At 40.0% G+C, this 18530-nt stretch overlaps 1 protein-coding gene across 2 annotated transcripts; it reads right to left on the reverse strand.

The window, feature by feature from the left end:
* Positions 1-1728: 1728 nt before the first annotated feature.
* pls3 (plastin 3 (T isoform)) lies at positions 1729-16652 on the reverse strand. 2 transcript variants are annotated; one of them, XM_085363563.1, is made up of 16 exons: positions 16593-16652; positions 10113-10217; positions 9875-10026; positions 7996-8125; positions 7638-7770; positions 6591-6672; positions 6313-6478; positions 6079-6221; positions 5295-5390; positions 4992-5187; positions 4418-4496; positions 4195-4312; positions 3984-4114; positions 3219-3342; positions 2917-3041; positions 1729-2818 (listed from the first exon to the last, which is right to left on the reverse strand). In XM_085363563.1, exons 2-16 carry the CDS (start codon positions 10171-10173, stop codon positions 2686-2688), a joined length of 1869 nt encoding a protein of 622 aa, XP_085219689.1. In that variant the 5' UTR covers positions 10174-10217; positions 16593-16652; the 3' UTR covers positions 1729-2685. The 2 variants fall into 2 exon arrangements, with proteins under 2 accessions (XP_085219689.1, XP_085219690.1); XM_085363564.1 differs by lacking the exons at positions 9875-10026; positions 10113-10217; positions 16593-16652 and adding an exon at positions 8630-9296.
* Between the last annotated feature and the right edge of the window lie 1878 nt (positions 16653-18530).

Consider the following 18530-nt stretch of genomic DNA (forward strand, 5'->3'; position numbering starts at 1 on the left):
AATGTTAAAGTGTTTTTAGACTTGTATGTATCCTCTTCTATGGTTACTTGTAACCATACCAACCACTGTTTGTTCATACCCTTCAAGATGTTGAGCCAAGATGATGCATTTCTTGCATGATGAATCCAGCATCACTAATTATACTTAATACGTCACTTTATTCAGATAAACTGATATATTACCCATGTAAAAGACACAGACATGGTCACCAACAGTGCATTTAAATGATGCTCAGATGGCACTAAGGGCCCCAAAGTGTGTCAAGTAAAAAATTGTTGGTATAATCCATACTTTCATACTGATTACACCAAATTCTGATTATACCTTCTGAATGGTGCAGCAGAAATCCAGACTCATGAGACCAGGCGACATTTTTCCAATCGTTCTATTTTCCAGTTTTGGTGAGCCGATGAGAATTATGGCTTAGTTTTTGTGTTCTTTGCTGAAAGGAGTGGCACCTTGTGTGGTCTTCTGCTGCTGTAGTCCAACTGCTTAAAGGTTAGACATGTTAGCTTTCAGACATGCAGGTATTTGTGTTTAACAAGAAACTGAATATGACATCTTACATCTTTGTTGCTATGCAGATGATACCCAGCTTTATTTTTCCATGAAGTCAGTTAGGTAAACTACAGGCATGTCTTATAGGCATTGAAGCCAGGACGACCTCTAAATTCATGCTTTAAAATCTCCACAAAACTGAATTTATTGCAATCTGTCCTAAAAATCTTAGAGACATAATGTCTGTTGCTCATAGTGGGTTGTGTAGATGTGCGAGGTAGGTGTGTGAGGTTTGCTTCTAATATTGTAGAGACTTTATCTTACAATATAAAGTCCCCGAATTAGTGCTATATAATTACAACATAATGTTTATTTTGATCTACAAGTAACCAAAGCATCCACTTTGTTTGTATTGTAGCCAGGTGGAAGTTCGATATTATGGGACATGCCACTGGATGGCGCTGTTTCTTTTGGGGTACCCCTGAGAGCGCAAGGGATCATGGGGATCTACAGAGACGGGAGTGCTAGCTTGCATTGGTTTTATGTGGGTGTGCAATGCCTTTTTTTCCGCTGCGTGATCTGTTTTGAATGCAAAGTGTGCAACAGTTAAGGCACCAGGAGTGGCTGCAACCAACTTCGCCGTTCATCTCAGAGGGATCTATATTCCGTTTTCTGCTGAATTAATGCACTGTATGTATTTGAGTTCACACTTGTATTATACTATCTCTATGGGTAAGAGGGAAATGTACCTTGTTAACTGTTTAATCTTGGCTCTGTATCTTAGCAGGAGAAGCCACTACAGTTATTTTTGCACTGCTAAGTTTGTTTTATTTATGTATGGGTTTATATCACACACAAAATGACGCTAGACGTCCTTGAGTTCCAGATGCTGATAAAGTTGGGGAAATAACCTGCAGTAGCAGTGGGTTACCACTGCACAAAGCTGTTACTGGATAAGAACTGTCTGTAACAATTTTATTTCTTTATTTTTACAACCTTTTTTATTTTCTTCTGAGCACTTACTTTATCATTCAGATTAAAAGAACCCCAAAGATAATCTGTGTTCTGGGCTGGTTAATTTAGCCAGGCTAAATAATGTTGTAAAGTGAAAACAAAATAGTAAATTTCATTTTTTAAAGAAAAGTGGAAGAGCTTAAAAGATGAACTTGTGGTCAGAAATAACCACGATCAAACATAAGACTGGTTTTCCAAGGCATATTTATTGTTGCATGTAAAGCCCTTAGGAATAGACATGAACACGAGACCAAATACAATCTGGCCATTGTCATAGAGTATCATAAAGCTACCTGGAATGAAGTTGCAATTTATATTTGGTAACGGTGAATACAAAAGGAAAGGAAAAACTCAACGCATGAGTGCAAGTTGTCTTTGAGACAAGAAGGCACAGCAGAAGCCAGGAGAATCCAGTCAGCCTGCTCTTCATCCAACGTAACAGATACTTTAAAAAACAAAACAAACAAAAAAACAAAAACCCAAACAACTAAGACCAGAAACACCCAAAGAACAGCATTTACATCGCATAATGATCCCAATAAACAAACAAATGACGAGTACAAGAATACAGATAGCACATCATGGTCTTTACTATGATCAGACCTTATGGCTTCTGTATATGGATATGTAGACGTTTACGTTGCCAGTTAAGATGCCAGTTTAGGCCATGGTTTTACTTCATCAAGTGAGAGGAAATGGTTGTCTGATGCCTCTTCTCTTTTTATTCCCCCTCCCCCTTCCCAAACATTTACCAAGCATTTATTCATAACTATGGTATTTGGGAATGTGTTTTGCTTACTCAAGGCTATAATTTACTTATCGAGCTGAGTAAAAATATGTAAACAACCTTGCAGCTGCAAACAGGCACGCTCGCTTAAAAAACACAAAACAAAACAGCATTCTTACACGTTAAGAGTTCTGCATACTGAAACTGTAAAGATGATCAAAGTCTTTAGAAATTTTAGTTTTGCAGCCTCACTTTAAATAAGATGAAAGCACATTATTCTTCAGAAAACACCTCTATTAATCAGAAGATGCAGGGACACATGCAAATGTATGATTCTGACACACAAGAAAAAAAAAAAAAAAAACATAATTCCTTCGAATGGGGCAGCTCTCTCAAAATGCTAATGGCCTGTGGGTATGAGTAATTGTCACAATGATTCCAGCTAGTTAGACTCGTTTCATCCCCCGACCCATCAAGCAGGCAAAGACAGTCATCACCATTTTGGGCTTGACCTCCACAAGGTCTTCTGGGAGAGCGTAGACGCGGGCTCCAATCTTCCTCGCCATGGAAATGGCATATCTAGAGAGGATACAGACATGGTAAGTTATATAAAAGCTGGTCACCCCTACTTACCAGTATATGGTCAAAAAGCTGCTTCTCCTTCTTTTTGTCCTTACTTGGCATTCTCCAGCTTGTCGTCTTCAGAGAGTCTGCCAGTTTTGATCAGATCATAGTCAATGCTGCCAGGCTGGATGGCGTCTATGAGTTCCAGTACTGCCAAACTGCTGCTGATCTCCTTGTCCTGATCGCCACATAACACACAGATTAGGGCTCCGACCCACACATGGAGCCGTCTCAGCAAAATGAGACCCCACCCCTCCCCAACCGAATCACATGACTACATCTTTTTACGCTGCTCAATGCTGATGAGGGCTGGTTTACATATGTAGAGATGTCTGATTCTCCAATGTCATTTTACCTTAAAACTTGAAATCTTGGCTGATTTTCCAGCCTCTGCCAATGTTTTGTTCACCCAGCGTACAATGATGTCATCATTTACTTTCTCTCCATCACCAAGGTCCTCCAGTACATTCAGCGTATATCTGAAAGAGTAGAGAGGCAGAATATTTATTACAGGACTGAACAGAGAACTCCAGTTTTTAACTAAAAGACCAAAGACAAAAACATCCTGGCAAACACTGGCAACCGATTGTGGGATGAGCATTTTTCCTTAGTGATTAATGGCTACCATGGGGTCAATGACTGGGGCACAGTGATCAATTTCACAGTGACTTCCAGCAACCTCCAGAAACCACTCGCAGCCGGTTAAATACTCATTTTTCCCTGGCGACCAATTGTTCCCAAATGCTGTAAATGAGGATAAGAAGTCCCTTTAAAATATAATGATGCATAACTTTATTATTTAATGTACTACATATACTATGTGTACTACATATGACTTATAAAGGTTGCTGATGCCACTTAAGGCTTAAAAACCAAAGTTTGCAATCTGTGTTACTGTAGAATGTAAACAATTCAGAAAATTAGTTGTTTTATATTTTTTAAGTGTTTAAAAATAAGTCAGCTGGACACAGAAATGTGCTATGCATGCTCAGCACGCCAGGCTGTAAACCTTTTCCTTATCTTGTTGACTACAAGAAAAGCAGAAACACAGAAACAAAAGGAAGGAGGAACTTCTACTTGATTCTATTCCTGAAATCACACGGTGTTGTACTTTTTGTACCTTCTCATCAACTGCCACACCAGTGCTAGAGTCAAGGTAGCATTGCCATCATTCAGGTCCTGCCCGCCGATGCCAACGAGGGAGAACTTGGCCGTTTTGCCCAGTTCCACTGCATAGTTACAATTCTCCAGCTGGGAAATATAAATTAAATAGTTGGAGAAAGCCAACATGTTTCTTCTTGAATCTAAAAGAATAAGGCCATTAGGTCTACCTTTTTCATGTTGGTTCCCAGTTTAGGGTATGGTGGCTTGTTGACCTTGTTGTTCCAGTCAACCGGCACTTTAATCTTATCATAGAGCTGAAGGATGACCAGGGCATCCTGTAGGTCTCTGGAAGAATAGTGAGCATTGTAATTAATAATAAACATTAAATAAGACAAAAAGAAGAAGCTAGCATCCCACTTTTTTGTTTCAGATGCCAGTAAGTTTACTTACCCATACAGATGATTCACATGTGGGTTCACTCCCAGGGAGTTCATCCAGTTTCGGAACGTCCTCTCTTCTCTCGTCTCACCTGGACAGTACAGGATTGTGAGTCTTAAGGGACTTAATGATGAATGTATGCAACTATACAAGTGAACAGTAAAGATTATTGTAAATACAAATGTACTGACTAACGTATGCAGTAGGTGCCAAAGCCAGGAGGGACTTGTTGTCATATTAAGACTTCTCTATGCTACAGTACACCTCTTAGTTGTTGTTTGTTAGCTATAACTTACATGTTTATGTTTGTGTTAGGCAGATGCTCTGACTATCTGGAGAAATCTAAATACAACCATTTTGTCAGCTAGATTCTTTCAAGCAGATTTTTTAAAATTAATTTTGGAGATTTCTCATGTTCATTTTCTGCTTTTCCATCAAAGATGGTTCCTGACTGCATCAAACTTTTTGTTTTACTCATTCACCCATAAATAATGTAACAGAGAAATACTACAGATCCCTGGGGCCTCTTGTATCTTCCAATTTAGCTTTCATTTGATTACCACCTGTGAACGTCTTGATAACCCACCTTCCAACAGTCCCCAGTCAATATCCTCATTCTCAGGTTTGGTCAGTGCTGGATATTTATTAAACAGATTGGCCACGAAAGCAAGGTTGAGTTTGGGGTTTCCACTGACAACGTCAGCTGGAGTGACAAACTGCCGACAGCCGAGTCTGTCAGCCTGCTGCAGCATGGCATCTGCCCTCTTCATGTCGTCTTTCTCCTGAACAACACACACACACACACACACACTTGAGTCAGAGGCCCTGTACAGCTGCTGGCATGTGTTGGAGATGCTCAGCTGTGAGCGCTGACTGTCAGAGTGCTTACATTGATTCCTGCCATGTTGATGTCTATGCGTGGCTTATCCTCATCTGTGCCTTTTGGAGAGATTTGATTCAGAAGGTGGAAATAGGCTCTTGAATCCTAAATAAAGGAAAACAAAGAAAGAAAATGTAGGTTCCTGCTATTGGACAAACAACAAAACCTGCACTCATTTTATCTTATTAAAGGCAGCTTCACTCTGAGAAAGGTGATGATAAACTTGATTTAGTTTGAGAACAACTTCAACAGGGACAAAAACTGAACTTTAGAAGTTTTTAGAGGATCACATCGCTAAATGTTATAATAATGAGAATTAATCAGAAACAAAAAAACAAATGCAGAGCTTGAGAAAAATACATACACATACAGGTGCATAACTGTATACAAAATGCTGTACATCTGACGTAGTGGCACCTTTCACCTGAACTAACTCACTAAAATGCATGTTGCCACAGAAAGACTGTGTCTTTGTCTTAATCCCTACATACACAGCTAAGCCTGAGACACTACCCACTCATTCCTATTTTTGGAAAAGATAAGTGGATATTTGGGTAAGTTTGTACAAACATGTGCTACCTGTCCAGGTGGGCTGACAGACGCCTGTGTTGGTAGACGTAGTTATTACCGGAGTGAAAAACAAGTCAAAAATGGATTTAAAAAGCCCCGTGAAGAACCTTAAAAGCCACATTAAACCTGTAATATTATGTTCTAAAGTTTTGTTTAGTGTCCCTCTCTCTGCATCTACTATTTAGATGCACCACCTGGATTCAGTGCCAGTGAGTATACTCACTTTAATGTCAGAGCTGAAGTTGTTGATCTTCTTCTGTCCAGCATTTTCCAGGTGAAAGTTTGCCCAGCGTAACAGCAGTTCTTCTGGTGACAGCTTCATCAGGTCCTCGAGAGTTTCCCCATCCCTCAGCAATGCCGCCAGTGCTGTTCAGGAGCATTAATCATCACTTAAACTGCTTGAAAACAGACTGGGGGAACAACAGGACTGAAGCGCATGTTATTTAATGCCCTGTACCTTCATTTCTGCTGAGCTCAATGTCAGCAAAGAGACCGATCTTGATGATCTGCCACAGCAGGCCCAACACCAGATGGGGCTTCCCTTCTCTCAGGTCTAAAGCACCGATGTTCACCACATGGCACCCGATGGCTGAAGCAGAGTTCAGGGCCAGGTTTAGATTCTCCTGTAAGGCACAAATTAACAGTTAACAAAACAACAACAACAACAACAACAACAAAAACATTTGCTAAAAAATGTGAGGGGGAAAAAAGCACCATAAGAAAAAACTGACTGACCTGTATTGTGAAAGGAGTCAACTTCTTCTTATTTATAGTCCTCTCATCAATCGTGTCGGGCACTGACAGGTTGATCATTTTGCTGTGCAAAGAGTAAAAAAACCCCACAAACATTAACATGTCTGATGCATGTTGTTAAGGAGACAGAAATCCAAATGTTTATTGTCTCTAAAGCATCTGTGTTTGTGAATATTAAGCAACTTGGGCGTAAATATCTAACTTTTAGGGCATCATGGTTGGAAAGATTTGCATTCACAGTTTAAGTAAATTTGTGGCACTTTTTTAAACTTTAACATAAATTCAAACATGTGATGTTTAACTGATTCTTGCTTTTATATTGTAGCAACATAACCTTAGACAAACTAACAATATCCTTTTATGTTGCAACTTAATTAGCTGTATCAGAAATATGTTTAACATGAAGGACTGTTACTTTACTACTTCAGAGCCATTGGTGTCAAAAACACTTAAGTAAAAGTAATCATATATTTTCTCAGTCTTATAAACTGAGCTTGAGTTAATGTAAAACTGATGTATGTTTAAACAGTTGTACAGTATCACAAAACATAATTCAGCATGTAATAAACAAAATCATAGCTTTTGTTTGCTAGGTCACAAAAATGCAAATGAAGGGTGTGAAAGGTGGATATTAATTTGAACTCCAACTCAGAAGCAAATGTGTGTGTGTGTATTGTTTTTTTGTTTTTTTTAAATATATGTTTTGGGATTTTGAGGCATTACAGGGATAAAGCAGCACTCCGAGGCCCAGTGGCTTCAAGCCCGGGCATGCTGCATTAGCCTCATGGTGATAGGGTCGCCTGCTCAACCCAGGGAGCCACACCGGCACCTCAAACAGATTTTTAAAAGTAGCCAATTCAAACAGTGAAGCATCATTTTGAGCTTTGACCAGTCCAGCTGCAATTCAGGCACAGACAACGCGATCTCTTTAGACCTCTATATGTTGATATAAAAACTCATATTTTTTAATATGAACAACCTTTAGAGCAGTGTTAGAGCTCAGTGAGGGACAGTAACAGGAGCACCCACCAGAGTACGATACCGTCTCCAACACACGTGAAGAGGGCGTTTGTGTTGGGATCCATGGGCAGAACATGTTGGCAGTCAGGGTCTTTTTCCAGAGCGGTGTTGATCCAGTTCACAAAGGCGTATCGCTCCTCCTCTATGAGGACAAACAGACACAGGTTAGTTAAAATCCAAACACCAACAAGGTAACGTGAGTGGGCTGCTTATATCACCTAATTTCACTAGGTCACATTGTCTAATATAGATTACTTCAGTGTTAAATGAAGCGCCTGCACCTGAACTGCAGAGGGTACAAAGTCAACAGCTCATGACAAACACTGGCAGCAAACAGTGCCAATGAGGTTGGGAATCTCTGACGTACCAGAGAACGAATGTTGTGTGCCTTCACTTGACAGCTCAGACGTCCCTCCAATAGCCAGGATGCCTTCCTTTCTGTTGATGGCCTTGCGGAAAGACTTGGATATCTGGCCGGCCTTCAGTTCATCAACAATCTAAAATAACAGCAAAGAATGGTTAGAAATGGCGAAGGCTGAAGGCTATGGCGTGTTTGTGTTGCATTTAAAGACACTGATTTGGGATTATGTCGTAGTAATCTCAAAAAAAGTGGTGGAAATAATCCTAATTTACGAGAATTGGATTAGATAAGACACCATCATTTACCAGTACCTACAATGACTGACTCAGCATAACAGACCAATGACAGACACTTCCTTTGAATTACATTTGATTAAATAGGTATGTGTCAAACTACTGTATGAGTATCTGAGCAAATTTACTAAAGATCACGTTCAGATCAGCTGCATGTTATTTATAATATGATTATTCCGGCAATTTCATTTGTAATTCAGTATTTTAATATTATTTTTTCTATTTTTTTTTAAAATCGGAAATCATTTGGAAGCGTTTGGACCATTTTTGACTTTTTTTTCAATGCAATCAGCAGACTAATCAATGAATCAGAATCAGTGAAGCAAACAATCTTTATTAAGTCATACTTCTGTGCAAAAAGCCTCAACCATCTTCTCTCCTGTTACTGTGGTCTCCTGCGAGCCACCGTGGCAGCTCAGGTTGCTCGGCAGACACAGGAGATCTGCTGGAATTTCTCCTCAGTGGCACGAAAACATAGCCCTGTAGCCAGCAGGTTGGGTTAAGAAGATATGGTGAGTATCTAGGCTAGTAGCTGAGGTTTTGACGGCATCAACGAGCTTCAAAGGTCCAGGATGGCCTCGGGTTGATGAGATTATGACAGAAACAGCTACAGCACTTATCCTCCAAATTAAACACCCACATATTTAAACGTCATTTAACAATAATAATGGGAGCAATATGTGGTGACAGTTCTTGATATGCAGCGTATCTTATCAGTAAATCGCAACATGGGAGAGAATTGAAACCAAGCTGGTTTGACAATATGTATTCAGTAGGAATGTATGTGATACTTCCTGCAGCCGGAGTTATCAGAGCTTCATCAGTGGCCTCGCCTCCACAGCTGTCGGTGTGACCACAATGAGCTGCTGGGCAAACTAGCACAGCACTCTTTACATGCAGAAGGCCACAGGATGCTAGCTTGCACTTCCTACCCAGTGTAGGTGAAAGAAGCAACCGCAACAACACAATAGCAGCCTTGTGGAGGTTATTAATACTTTCAGCCACTTCTGCTCATTTTGATTCATCTTTCTTGCATAATGGCACATGTATGTCTATACATGTCATTATTATCTATACATGGACCATGCTGGATTGCAGATCCCAGCTTTGCAGTGCCATAAAAAATACCTAATCAATCAGACTCGTGCCAGACAAGATGTTGGGAAGTCTCAATTGTAAAAAAATGTGATAGCCAAGGAGCAACAGGGCCTCTTCTGTGAGTTCATATCCAAAGAAAAAGTGAAAACATCTTTTTGTACTTATTGTACAAATTCCCTTGTATACATCACACTACATCAGTGTCTTTGAACTGCCTTTTTATATGTTGATGTTTCTAATGTCTAATTCAATAAAATTTTAATTATTAAATAAATACATACATAATTAGTCAGTAGATGTTTGGACCAAGGGTGATAACATTTTGGGGTGCTGTTTGTGATCCCAAGTTTTGACTGATAAAGAATGCAGACTGTACAAGAAGCTGCTACTGTGAAGGATTAATCACTTCTTCAGTTTATCACTTTCACGTTCCTGCAGTATGCTTGTATGCATTTGTGGCATGTGGATGCTTTTCGGCTCTGCTTAGAACGTACCGAGGTAAACTCGTTAAAGTTTAGCTTTTCATCATTGTCTGTATCGAGCTTCTGGATGAGCTCTCGAAGCCTGAATCCTGGCAGCGGATGGCCGATGTCTTTAAGAAGATCACCAAGCTCTTGTTTAGAGATATTCCCATCTCCGTTCTTATCTATAAGAACACAGAAAGAATCATCAGATATGGTTAAACCAACAGTAACAATGACGGCAATAAAAAGAAACACGACTTTTACTTACCGTAACTTTCAAATATCTGTCTTATCTCCTCCCTTTCTTCTTGTGTTAGCTTTGCAGACATTTTTCTGAGATTGACCTGAGCTGGTCAGTCAAAGAAAGGTGTGACTGTGAAGAGAGCAGAGTCACAACATCTTAAAAATAGTTTGGGAGGAAAACAGCATCTTTATCACTCCTGCAAACTCACCCACACTGCTGTCACTTTCTATGCATTCAACCAGCAAAGGGAGTGGCATCGACACGCAGCAGATAAGTGAACCTTTTATTTTCTGTCAGGCCTAAAATAGCTTCATTTACCTATCGCTTTTCCTTTTCCTTAATCAAAGTCACGTCCTGTTAGTTTTATTGTATAGCAGCAAGCTCATTTTCCAATGAAACTACTAGATGAGTCAAGATGTCATCAGCCTTTGGTTGACTAAATGATTACTCTTCAGTTAGTATACTATACAGTAAATCTTGTAAAATATAGATTTTTTTTAACTACAATGTTTTATTTTTACTGTGTGCCTATACTACAAATCAAATCGACAAAGCAAGTTAAATCTTTTTACTGACGGCTGCAATTAAAAAGTGGTTAAGACTGTGCATGCAGTTTCAAATAGACTCAAAAGACTCAAGCAGTTGGAAAGACTCAAAAGCCAGGGATCTCTAGACAAACGTGCAAATGTGAAACATTTGTGGGGTGTTATCACCAAAATGCATCTGAAATTAAATGGATTGACCTACAAACAATCAACAAAATGTGCAATCTGGGATTCCAGTGCCAATCACTACATGACTTAAGCACCTGTGATGAGCTTTGCACACATCATGGACAATCACACATAACAGTGACCATGACAGGGACAGTTGACCTTAGTACCTGCTACAGTGCACACATGAGTCAAAACACACAAAGAGCTGTTTGTAGTAAAGTGAAAACAAGAGGGCGAACTGTCCTGTGTCTGCTTTTCTCCTATTTATTTATTCATTTTTAATCTCTTCCTCTTTGTGGTGAACTCTATCGTTCCCATTCCTGTTCAAGGTGACTTTTCAACCAATCAACATTTGAACAGATAGCACAGTGGCTGTCAAGCTACACACCGTTTGCTTAATTAGTATGTTTCTATGACCCCCACATTGGCTTAATCCCTGCAATCTCCTCTTTCTGTGTAGCCAAACAGCTACACAAGGCATTTGAATTGTGTAGCTAACTTTAAGGAAGACCATAAAGTCTCTTGGGTCTATGGCAGGGGTGGGGAACTTCTGGCCTCGAGGGCCGGTGTCCTGCAGGTTTTAGATTGCACTTTGGGTCAACACACCTGAATCACATGATTAGTTCATTACCACGACTCTGGACATGTTGAGGAGCTAATTTAGCCATTTAAATAAGCTGTGTTGGTTCAAGGACACATCTAAAACCTGCAGGGACACCGGCCCTCAAGGCCTGGAGTTGCCCACCCCTGGTCTATGTTCTGTGGTAGGTCATCAGATATCCCATTCAAATTTACTAATAATTATAAATATGAATTATTGTCAGGGGAAAGCTGGTGGTTCTAACCACCCATTTCTGTTTACCTGCATGCACCCAAATCCCATTCAATAGCACTGGTCAATATTATTTGGGCAAAGAGTGGAACTTGGAACAGGAACACCAAACGCTTAACCCTTGTCTACAGTTCCTGCATATTCAAACCCATGGCTGTTTCATAGAGATAAAAAAAAAAGACAGCACTGAGTGACAGATCAGTGCAAAGAGACTGCAGTGTGCTGATAGGTTAGCTCAAACCCATTGAATATTAGATCAACGCTGGCGAGTGGCACGCCATGGGCAAGACCAGATGGAAATCTGTTTAAACAGCCAGAGCAAATGAAACATGACCCGTCAGGTTCATCTGGTTCAAAGGTTAACTACTCAAGTCACGGATCGACCACGAGTCAGTGAGAATCTGTCTCGAGAGCTACTTTGCTTGACAAAAACCACTGCTTCCCATTCTCCTCCGAGGCAAAGGAACTATTGAGAAAAAAAGGCACTGAAAATAAGGAATTTCTGTCAGCACCCCCTTCCTGTTCAGTAGCTGCAAAGGAATGCAGGAGGCCTGGACTGAGTGAGCTCCACTTACAGAGAGGTGAGCTCCCTCGCTCTCCAAGGCTAAACTGGTATGATGGCATTCCTCTCCAACACGAGGGTTGAGAAAACAAAAAGCGGTTAGCAAAAGAGCAAAGATTTTTCCAGATAGAAACGCGTTCCCTTTTTCTTGCCAGACTTTAAGCTACAGATGTGCGATCGTCACATTTGTCAGAAATCCTGGGCAACGCCTGGTTTCCCCAACAAAACATATAAAAATAACAGAACGAATAGTGGAATTTGTGCCTGAACGTCTCTGAGTGAACTGAGCCATCTATTATCTTTCTACCCTCAGCAGCATCCCAGACAGCTGAGCAGACAGTGAACCAAAGTTTGCATCTGCTTTAATGAACTATTAATAGTCACGAAAGGTGACTCATCAGTAGCCACAAGGCATCAGAGACGTGATGCAGTTCCCATAAAGCTATAAATATAAAACAAAGTGACAAATTAAAAACACACGGCCCTGCAAAAACAAGAAAGACTTGCCCAAAAACGCCCTTCAGACAAAATTACATAATTTCGAAAACTAGGTGACGGTAAGGGATTTGTCACTTTAATGAGCCACATCAAAGCACAAATCATTTTAAAAGACTTACTATAAATCAGAGAGAAGTGTGTTTTCCTTCAACAAAGCAACCCCAAATCAGGCCAAGCACAAACTCCCCACTCAACTATTAGGAAAATGCCAATTTCAGCACTGCTATATTTAACTTTTCTCCAAAAAGGATGTGAAATGTGGCCGGTTGAGTTGGGCCTGCTGCAAGAAGGGCCCACAAACATTACCTCACTCGCTCACTTGTCACACCCTCAACAGGAGGCGGAGTGACAACAGAAGAAGGGCACAAGTACGTGGAGCAAGAGCACAGATGGCAATGGACAAATGTGAGATGCACGGAAGAATAGAGCATTTGTAATCACCGTAGCAAAGCTGTGGCCATAAATCTTGTGTTACACTAGAGAGTAGAGTTCAGAGCGGCTGGTTTCCAAAGACAGTTGTTTTCTTTGACAGCTGCACATGTGTTTGCGTGTGTGTGTGTGTTGTAAAAATTCTGTGCTTTAACATTGAAAACAACATCAACCTCCTAAATGGATGTCTGCCTAAAAGCACATCAATACCTCTGATAGAGCACATTATTAAGAGGTCAGTCTTTGGCTATAGTACAAAGAGGATGACTCAGGAGTGCCATAGCTATATACTTTTCACTAATTAAAAACAAACAAACAACCAAGCAAAAACAGAAAAATATTGTAAATATCCTAAAATACAAGATTTGGTAGCTCCAGCTGAAATTAAGCTGGACTGAAACAAATGCTCATCTGTATAGATGTGCAGTCATCCTAGTCATGTGATACCCAGCAGCAGCAAAACAAGCATAACTGGACTTGTTTTGTAGGCTTTAAGACATCTAACCCCCCTCCGTTCAAGAAGCTCTCTCGGTTCCTAGCTCATTTTACAACTGGATATCACAAATACGCACAAACACAAACGCACACACACACACACTTCTTTACCAGCAGCGGCTTTAATTGTTGAGCCAAAAACAGCACATTGACGCCATTTACAATCGCCTTTGATGAATCTTTCACTCAATTTAAAGCCGAGGGCTGCTCCCAGATGGCTGAATTAAATGTGCAGAGCTGAGGCGACACACCCCGCCCCGCCAGTGTTTCATCCAGTTATGTGGGAAATGTGAGGCACACAAATAGATTGGGCACCCTTCCCAAATGTGGTTAAGTTCAATAAGCACACACCCAACACGGTCTGCAAGAACATGGGACGTTTTTTTTTGTTTGTTTGTTTTTTTTTTACACTCACAATCTTGTGCAGATGTGAAAATGACTCATGAGCAGAAAGACAGTCTGTAGGGCCAGCCCTTTATTTCCTGTTCAGGCTGTTGGGATAAGATCAGCAGGGCAGTACTGACAGGTAAGGAGGGAGGTGATGACAACAAATTGTTTGCGGAGTTTACTCTACTTTGACATCATGTACAGCTGCGAGTGCAACACCCTGGGCTGGGTTAAAGTGATATTATAAAAGCCTTAAAAGCCAGGCCATGTGGTGAATCATCATGGAAACATTCAAATGAAATGACAGCAACCACCTAGCCTTTACAATCTGCTCTCTATAGCCTACCATTGTTGGCCAAATGAAAGCATGTAGCTTTACTAAATGATGAAGGAAGTCTAAAAGGGGCTAGTACGGGAATCCATACAGACAGAGGTGCTGCTGAATCAGCTTGTTACTCCTACAGGTAAGCAGCCACACCTACACCTATGCTATTACTCAACAAAAACCTTGCATACCATTATCCTTTATAGGCATGGCACACTCACAGTACTACAAAAGGCACAGCAACCGTAAAAAATACCACTGACATTGTATCCGATTGCTTCAAAAACCACGTTAATAAGCTGGGGCCTTTAAAAAAATGGAAAACATTAGTGACTCATTGCATTAATATTCTCTGGTGCATTTGATGTGTAGTATTAATTAAAGTTGGCACATGATTTATTTAAAATGACTTGGCATTCTAGCATAGCAATGCATTGTTTTAATGTTCAGAAACATCCATCAGCACACGCAATTTAAAAAAAAAAAAAAAAAAAAGGAGTTTCTGAATAAAGAAAGAAGTGCAACTAAAGAGTAACCTGATCACTTTTACTGACTTGCAGAACAAGTGACCGTTCCCATAGATCCTGATGGTGGAAAAAAGTGGGAAAACCTGTTCACTCGCACAGGTGTGAGCCCGGCTGGAAGCACAAGGTTTTTTAAAAATACACCACCCATCCACAGTCTCCAAGGTCTGGTTGGAGAGACAGCAGCGTGCACATGTAATGTCTGTGCTTTTAAATAACACATACAGTAGGCGCTCTTATACTTCCACAGCATGAGCAAGGGAAAATTACACTTTACCTCAGCTATTTTGTGGAGCATAGTCTACATACCAGTACATTCATGGGCAATCTAACCACGCCAGTCAGGTTACAGTTAAAATGTCGTCCAGCATTTTTCATTCCCCACAAAGGAAATGCAATCATCACATTCACTAGCGCTGACACTACGAGAACAGCTAACAATGTATTAATCATGTTTATGAATTAAACACCTCGTCTCCTGCATCCTCGTATCCTGCCATACAAGTGAAACAAGATTTTAGAGAAGGCCAGACCCTGTATTCACAACACGCTTTATGTTCAAAGTCACAACATTTATGAAGTTAAAATACGGGCTTCTCTGACATTATCAGCCGACCTTGCTGATCAGCCGTGTCCTAAGAACGATCCAGGATTGGAATCCCAGATGTAAGTGAGCGCTGCAGCTCCAGATGGGCTCCAGGAAAAATCTGGTAAATCGCTCTAGGCAGTAAACAAGTTTACATAGACCACTGTTCAACACACACAGACACAGACAAAAAGTCACTTTGTGCATAAGCAAGCTGCCTTATTTTGGTTGGGAAACATTTGTCAGGCTTACCAGCACAGACCACATGAGAACAATGCTTTTTCAAGGATCAGCTACGCTAACTCTTGCACATTGAGTGCAAAGGCGTCATAGACGTTTACAGTTCATTGGCAAAAAGTGGGAGAGTCAGACCTTTGCAGAAAATAACCCACAAACACACACACACACACACACACACACACACACACACACACACACACACACACACACACAGGAGAAACACTCAGCAAAGTAAAGAGCATTGAGCAGAGAGATGTGTTACACAAGATTTATTTACAGACTGTGATATTGTATTCTGGTATGTGGTTTTTATATGCTAACTTGGTGGAGCGGGAAGATTAAAAAGAATTACTTAAAAGAAATAGTGCAGGCTCCACCTATACTTCCTCCGGTGAGAGGCGGCGTGATGAAGGAACAAACCTGGTTCTGTCTAACTTGACTTTTCCTGTAGGATTTTACATATTCAAAAATTTCTAAACAGCCCGCATCTACAAAAATAAAAAATAACTAGAAATGTGAACCTCGTGTATAAATGTGATACATAGTTAAACAATGAAACTAGTATATGTATACTACGTCTTTGAGCAGTAGTTACTTTTTCCAAAAGTTATGTGGTCATAACTAAGGAGTGAAAGAGTGCAATATTTCAACATTTTCAGACTCGTTCAGCTCCGAGAGGATGAACGAGCTACATTCAAGGTGTAGCTAGAGCTAGCCGGCTAGCGACAGACATGTAAGTTTCATAGGCAGGAAACTACCCCTGCTTACTCCAGCAAACCCATCCCTACAAACAGAGGATAACAGGGAGGAAAGCTTGGGACAAAGGATGTTGTTTTGATAAGCAAAACTGATATAAACTCTATCTATAAGTAGGTGCTGGTCTAGAACTTGTCAGGAAATTGGTACTTACTGTTAGTGCGCCTTAAATTCCAGACACTGTCCAGTTTGCAGTCCTACCTCCTCCACGTAGAGACAAAAGTAGACGGCAGGAATGCTCGCCCGCCCTTCGTGACGTCACCAAACAGGCGGTGCGTTATATGGAGGGTTATCCATGCCAAAAATGTAAACTGAAATAAAATACATCAGTGAAAAGTCTTTTTGTATTAAACATTTTTTTACTTAATTTGATTTATTAGAACAATTATAGAAATAATAAATCAATTACATTCTTTATAGGCATGTCATATCTCAAGTGCACAAATATATGTATGTATTCAGCAATATTTTCAGTTGAAAATGTAGTATTTTTAAATTCTCATAAAATGTTTTCAAAGTATATCTAACTATGTTTTCCCTTTATATTTAAATTGTGGGGAGTTTTTCTTGTATTTTGATTTACCTACACTTTCTTAGGAGCTTGGAAAGAAAAGCATCTGTACTCACCTCTCATCTGAGAATCTTCTTCAGTTCTAAGAGCAAATGGTGGAGAGTACCAGATTTTCTTTCACCCCCTCCCAGACTCCTTATCGCCTACTCACATCTTAGGTCATTTGATTGCAGTAAGTCACACGATAGGGTTGGGCAAGGTCTCACAATGGGTTCACCTGAAACCTCGGTTGATAGTGACCCACACCTGTTTTCACACCTTGGCTCGTGTGATTAGGCAGATGATCAATAGTGGGTCAACAACACTCTTAAGGGACACTCCTAATAGGACTTAAAAACTCTACAGTTATTATACAACACTGATAAATTTACAAGCTGAATCCTTAATTCATAGAAGACAAATAAAACTGTTGACCTTATAATTAAAAAAAACATTTGGTCTGCTGTCTAAACCACTGCCACCAGCGTGGTTTTCCAAGTCGCTGTCGCTCTTTAAGGTGAGGTTTTCACAATGAATACAAAACAACATTATATGACAGGTGAAAACCTTCAGTTGTGCTGCACATTTAACTGTTTTCCCCTTGGACCTAGGGGTAAACCTTATTTCTCTTTTCTGAATTGAGGATCAGAAGTTAGAGATCTCATTCTCTTCCTGCATAGATTACAAGGGATAACCTTCAAAAAACCCTGTTCTGATGGTCTTTAAACCAAAACCTTTATTGATAAATGCTGAGGTATCAAAACTCATCATTTGGAGGTTGTCAAATGTAATCTTTAAGATAACAGTGAAAACAGATTTAACAATGGCTGATTTTTTTCAGAAAAATAACAAGTAATATGAAATTTAAATATCTTCCACGCTTTATTTTACCTATTGTCTTCAGGTGGAAGGGAATGATGTGAGTGGATCAGAAGCAGATGTGATCTGTAACTTGAAAAGTATGTGGGACAGACAGTGTTATAAAATGGGACTGTGTGGGCACTAGGCATTTTACTGGTATTTTACAGACTACATAGACTACTCAGAATACTAACAGGGAAGATAACATGTAATTTATGTGTTAAATAACAAGAAAGATCTGTTGTTGAAGCAAACAAGTACATAAAAACCAGAAGGTTCACACAAAGTTTACAGCTCTGGAATCCCATCATGTTTTTTAAAAGACATTTACAGCTGCGTTAAAAAATATAAGGCATGCTTTCAGCAACTTTCAGCAAAGTCATAAATTAAGTTACTCCTTTCATAAAGTTTGGAGTACAGAAAAATGACCTTCAGGGTTAGTGCTGTTGTTGTCCCTTAAAACATATTATCATATATATGATCTGGCTTTGATGTCTATTACAGAGTTGTCCAACAAATGACTAACAGAAATTGCGGGAACTATTGAACTATTTTCAGGAAAGTAAAATTAAAACATACAATTGTTCTAACTTAAAGCTAAAATACATTCTTTGGCATTTTTGTGTGTGTGCGTGTGTGTGTGTGTGTGTGTGTGTGTGGCTGTCTGTCTGTCAGCCACAG

Source organism: Diplotaxodon limnothrissa, linkage group LG10 (assembly GCF_057381915.1).
Source record: "Diplotaxodon limnothrissa isolate DT_005_m linkage group LG10, D_limnothrissa_male_GT1.1, whole genome shotgun sequence".
NCBI lineage: Eukaryota > Metazoa > Chordata > Actinopteri > Cichliformes > Cichlidae > Diplotaxodon > Diplotaxodon limnothrissa.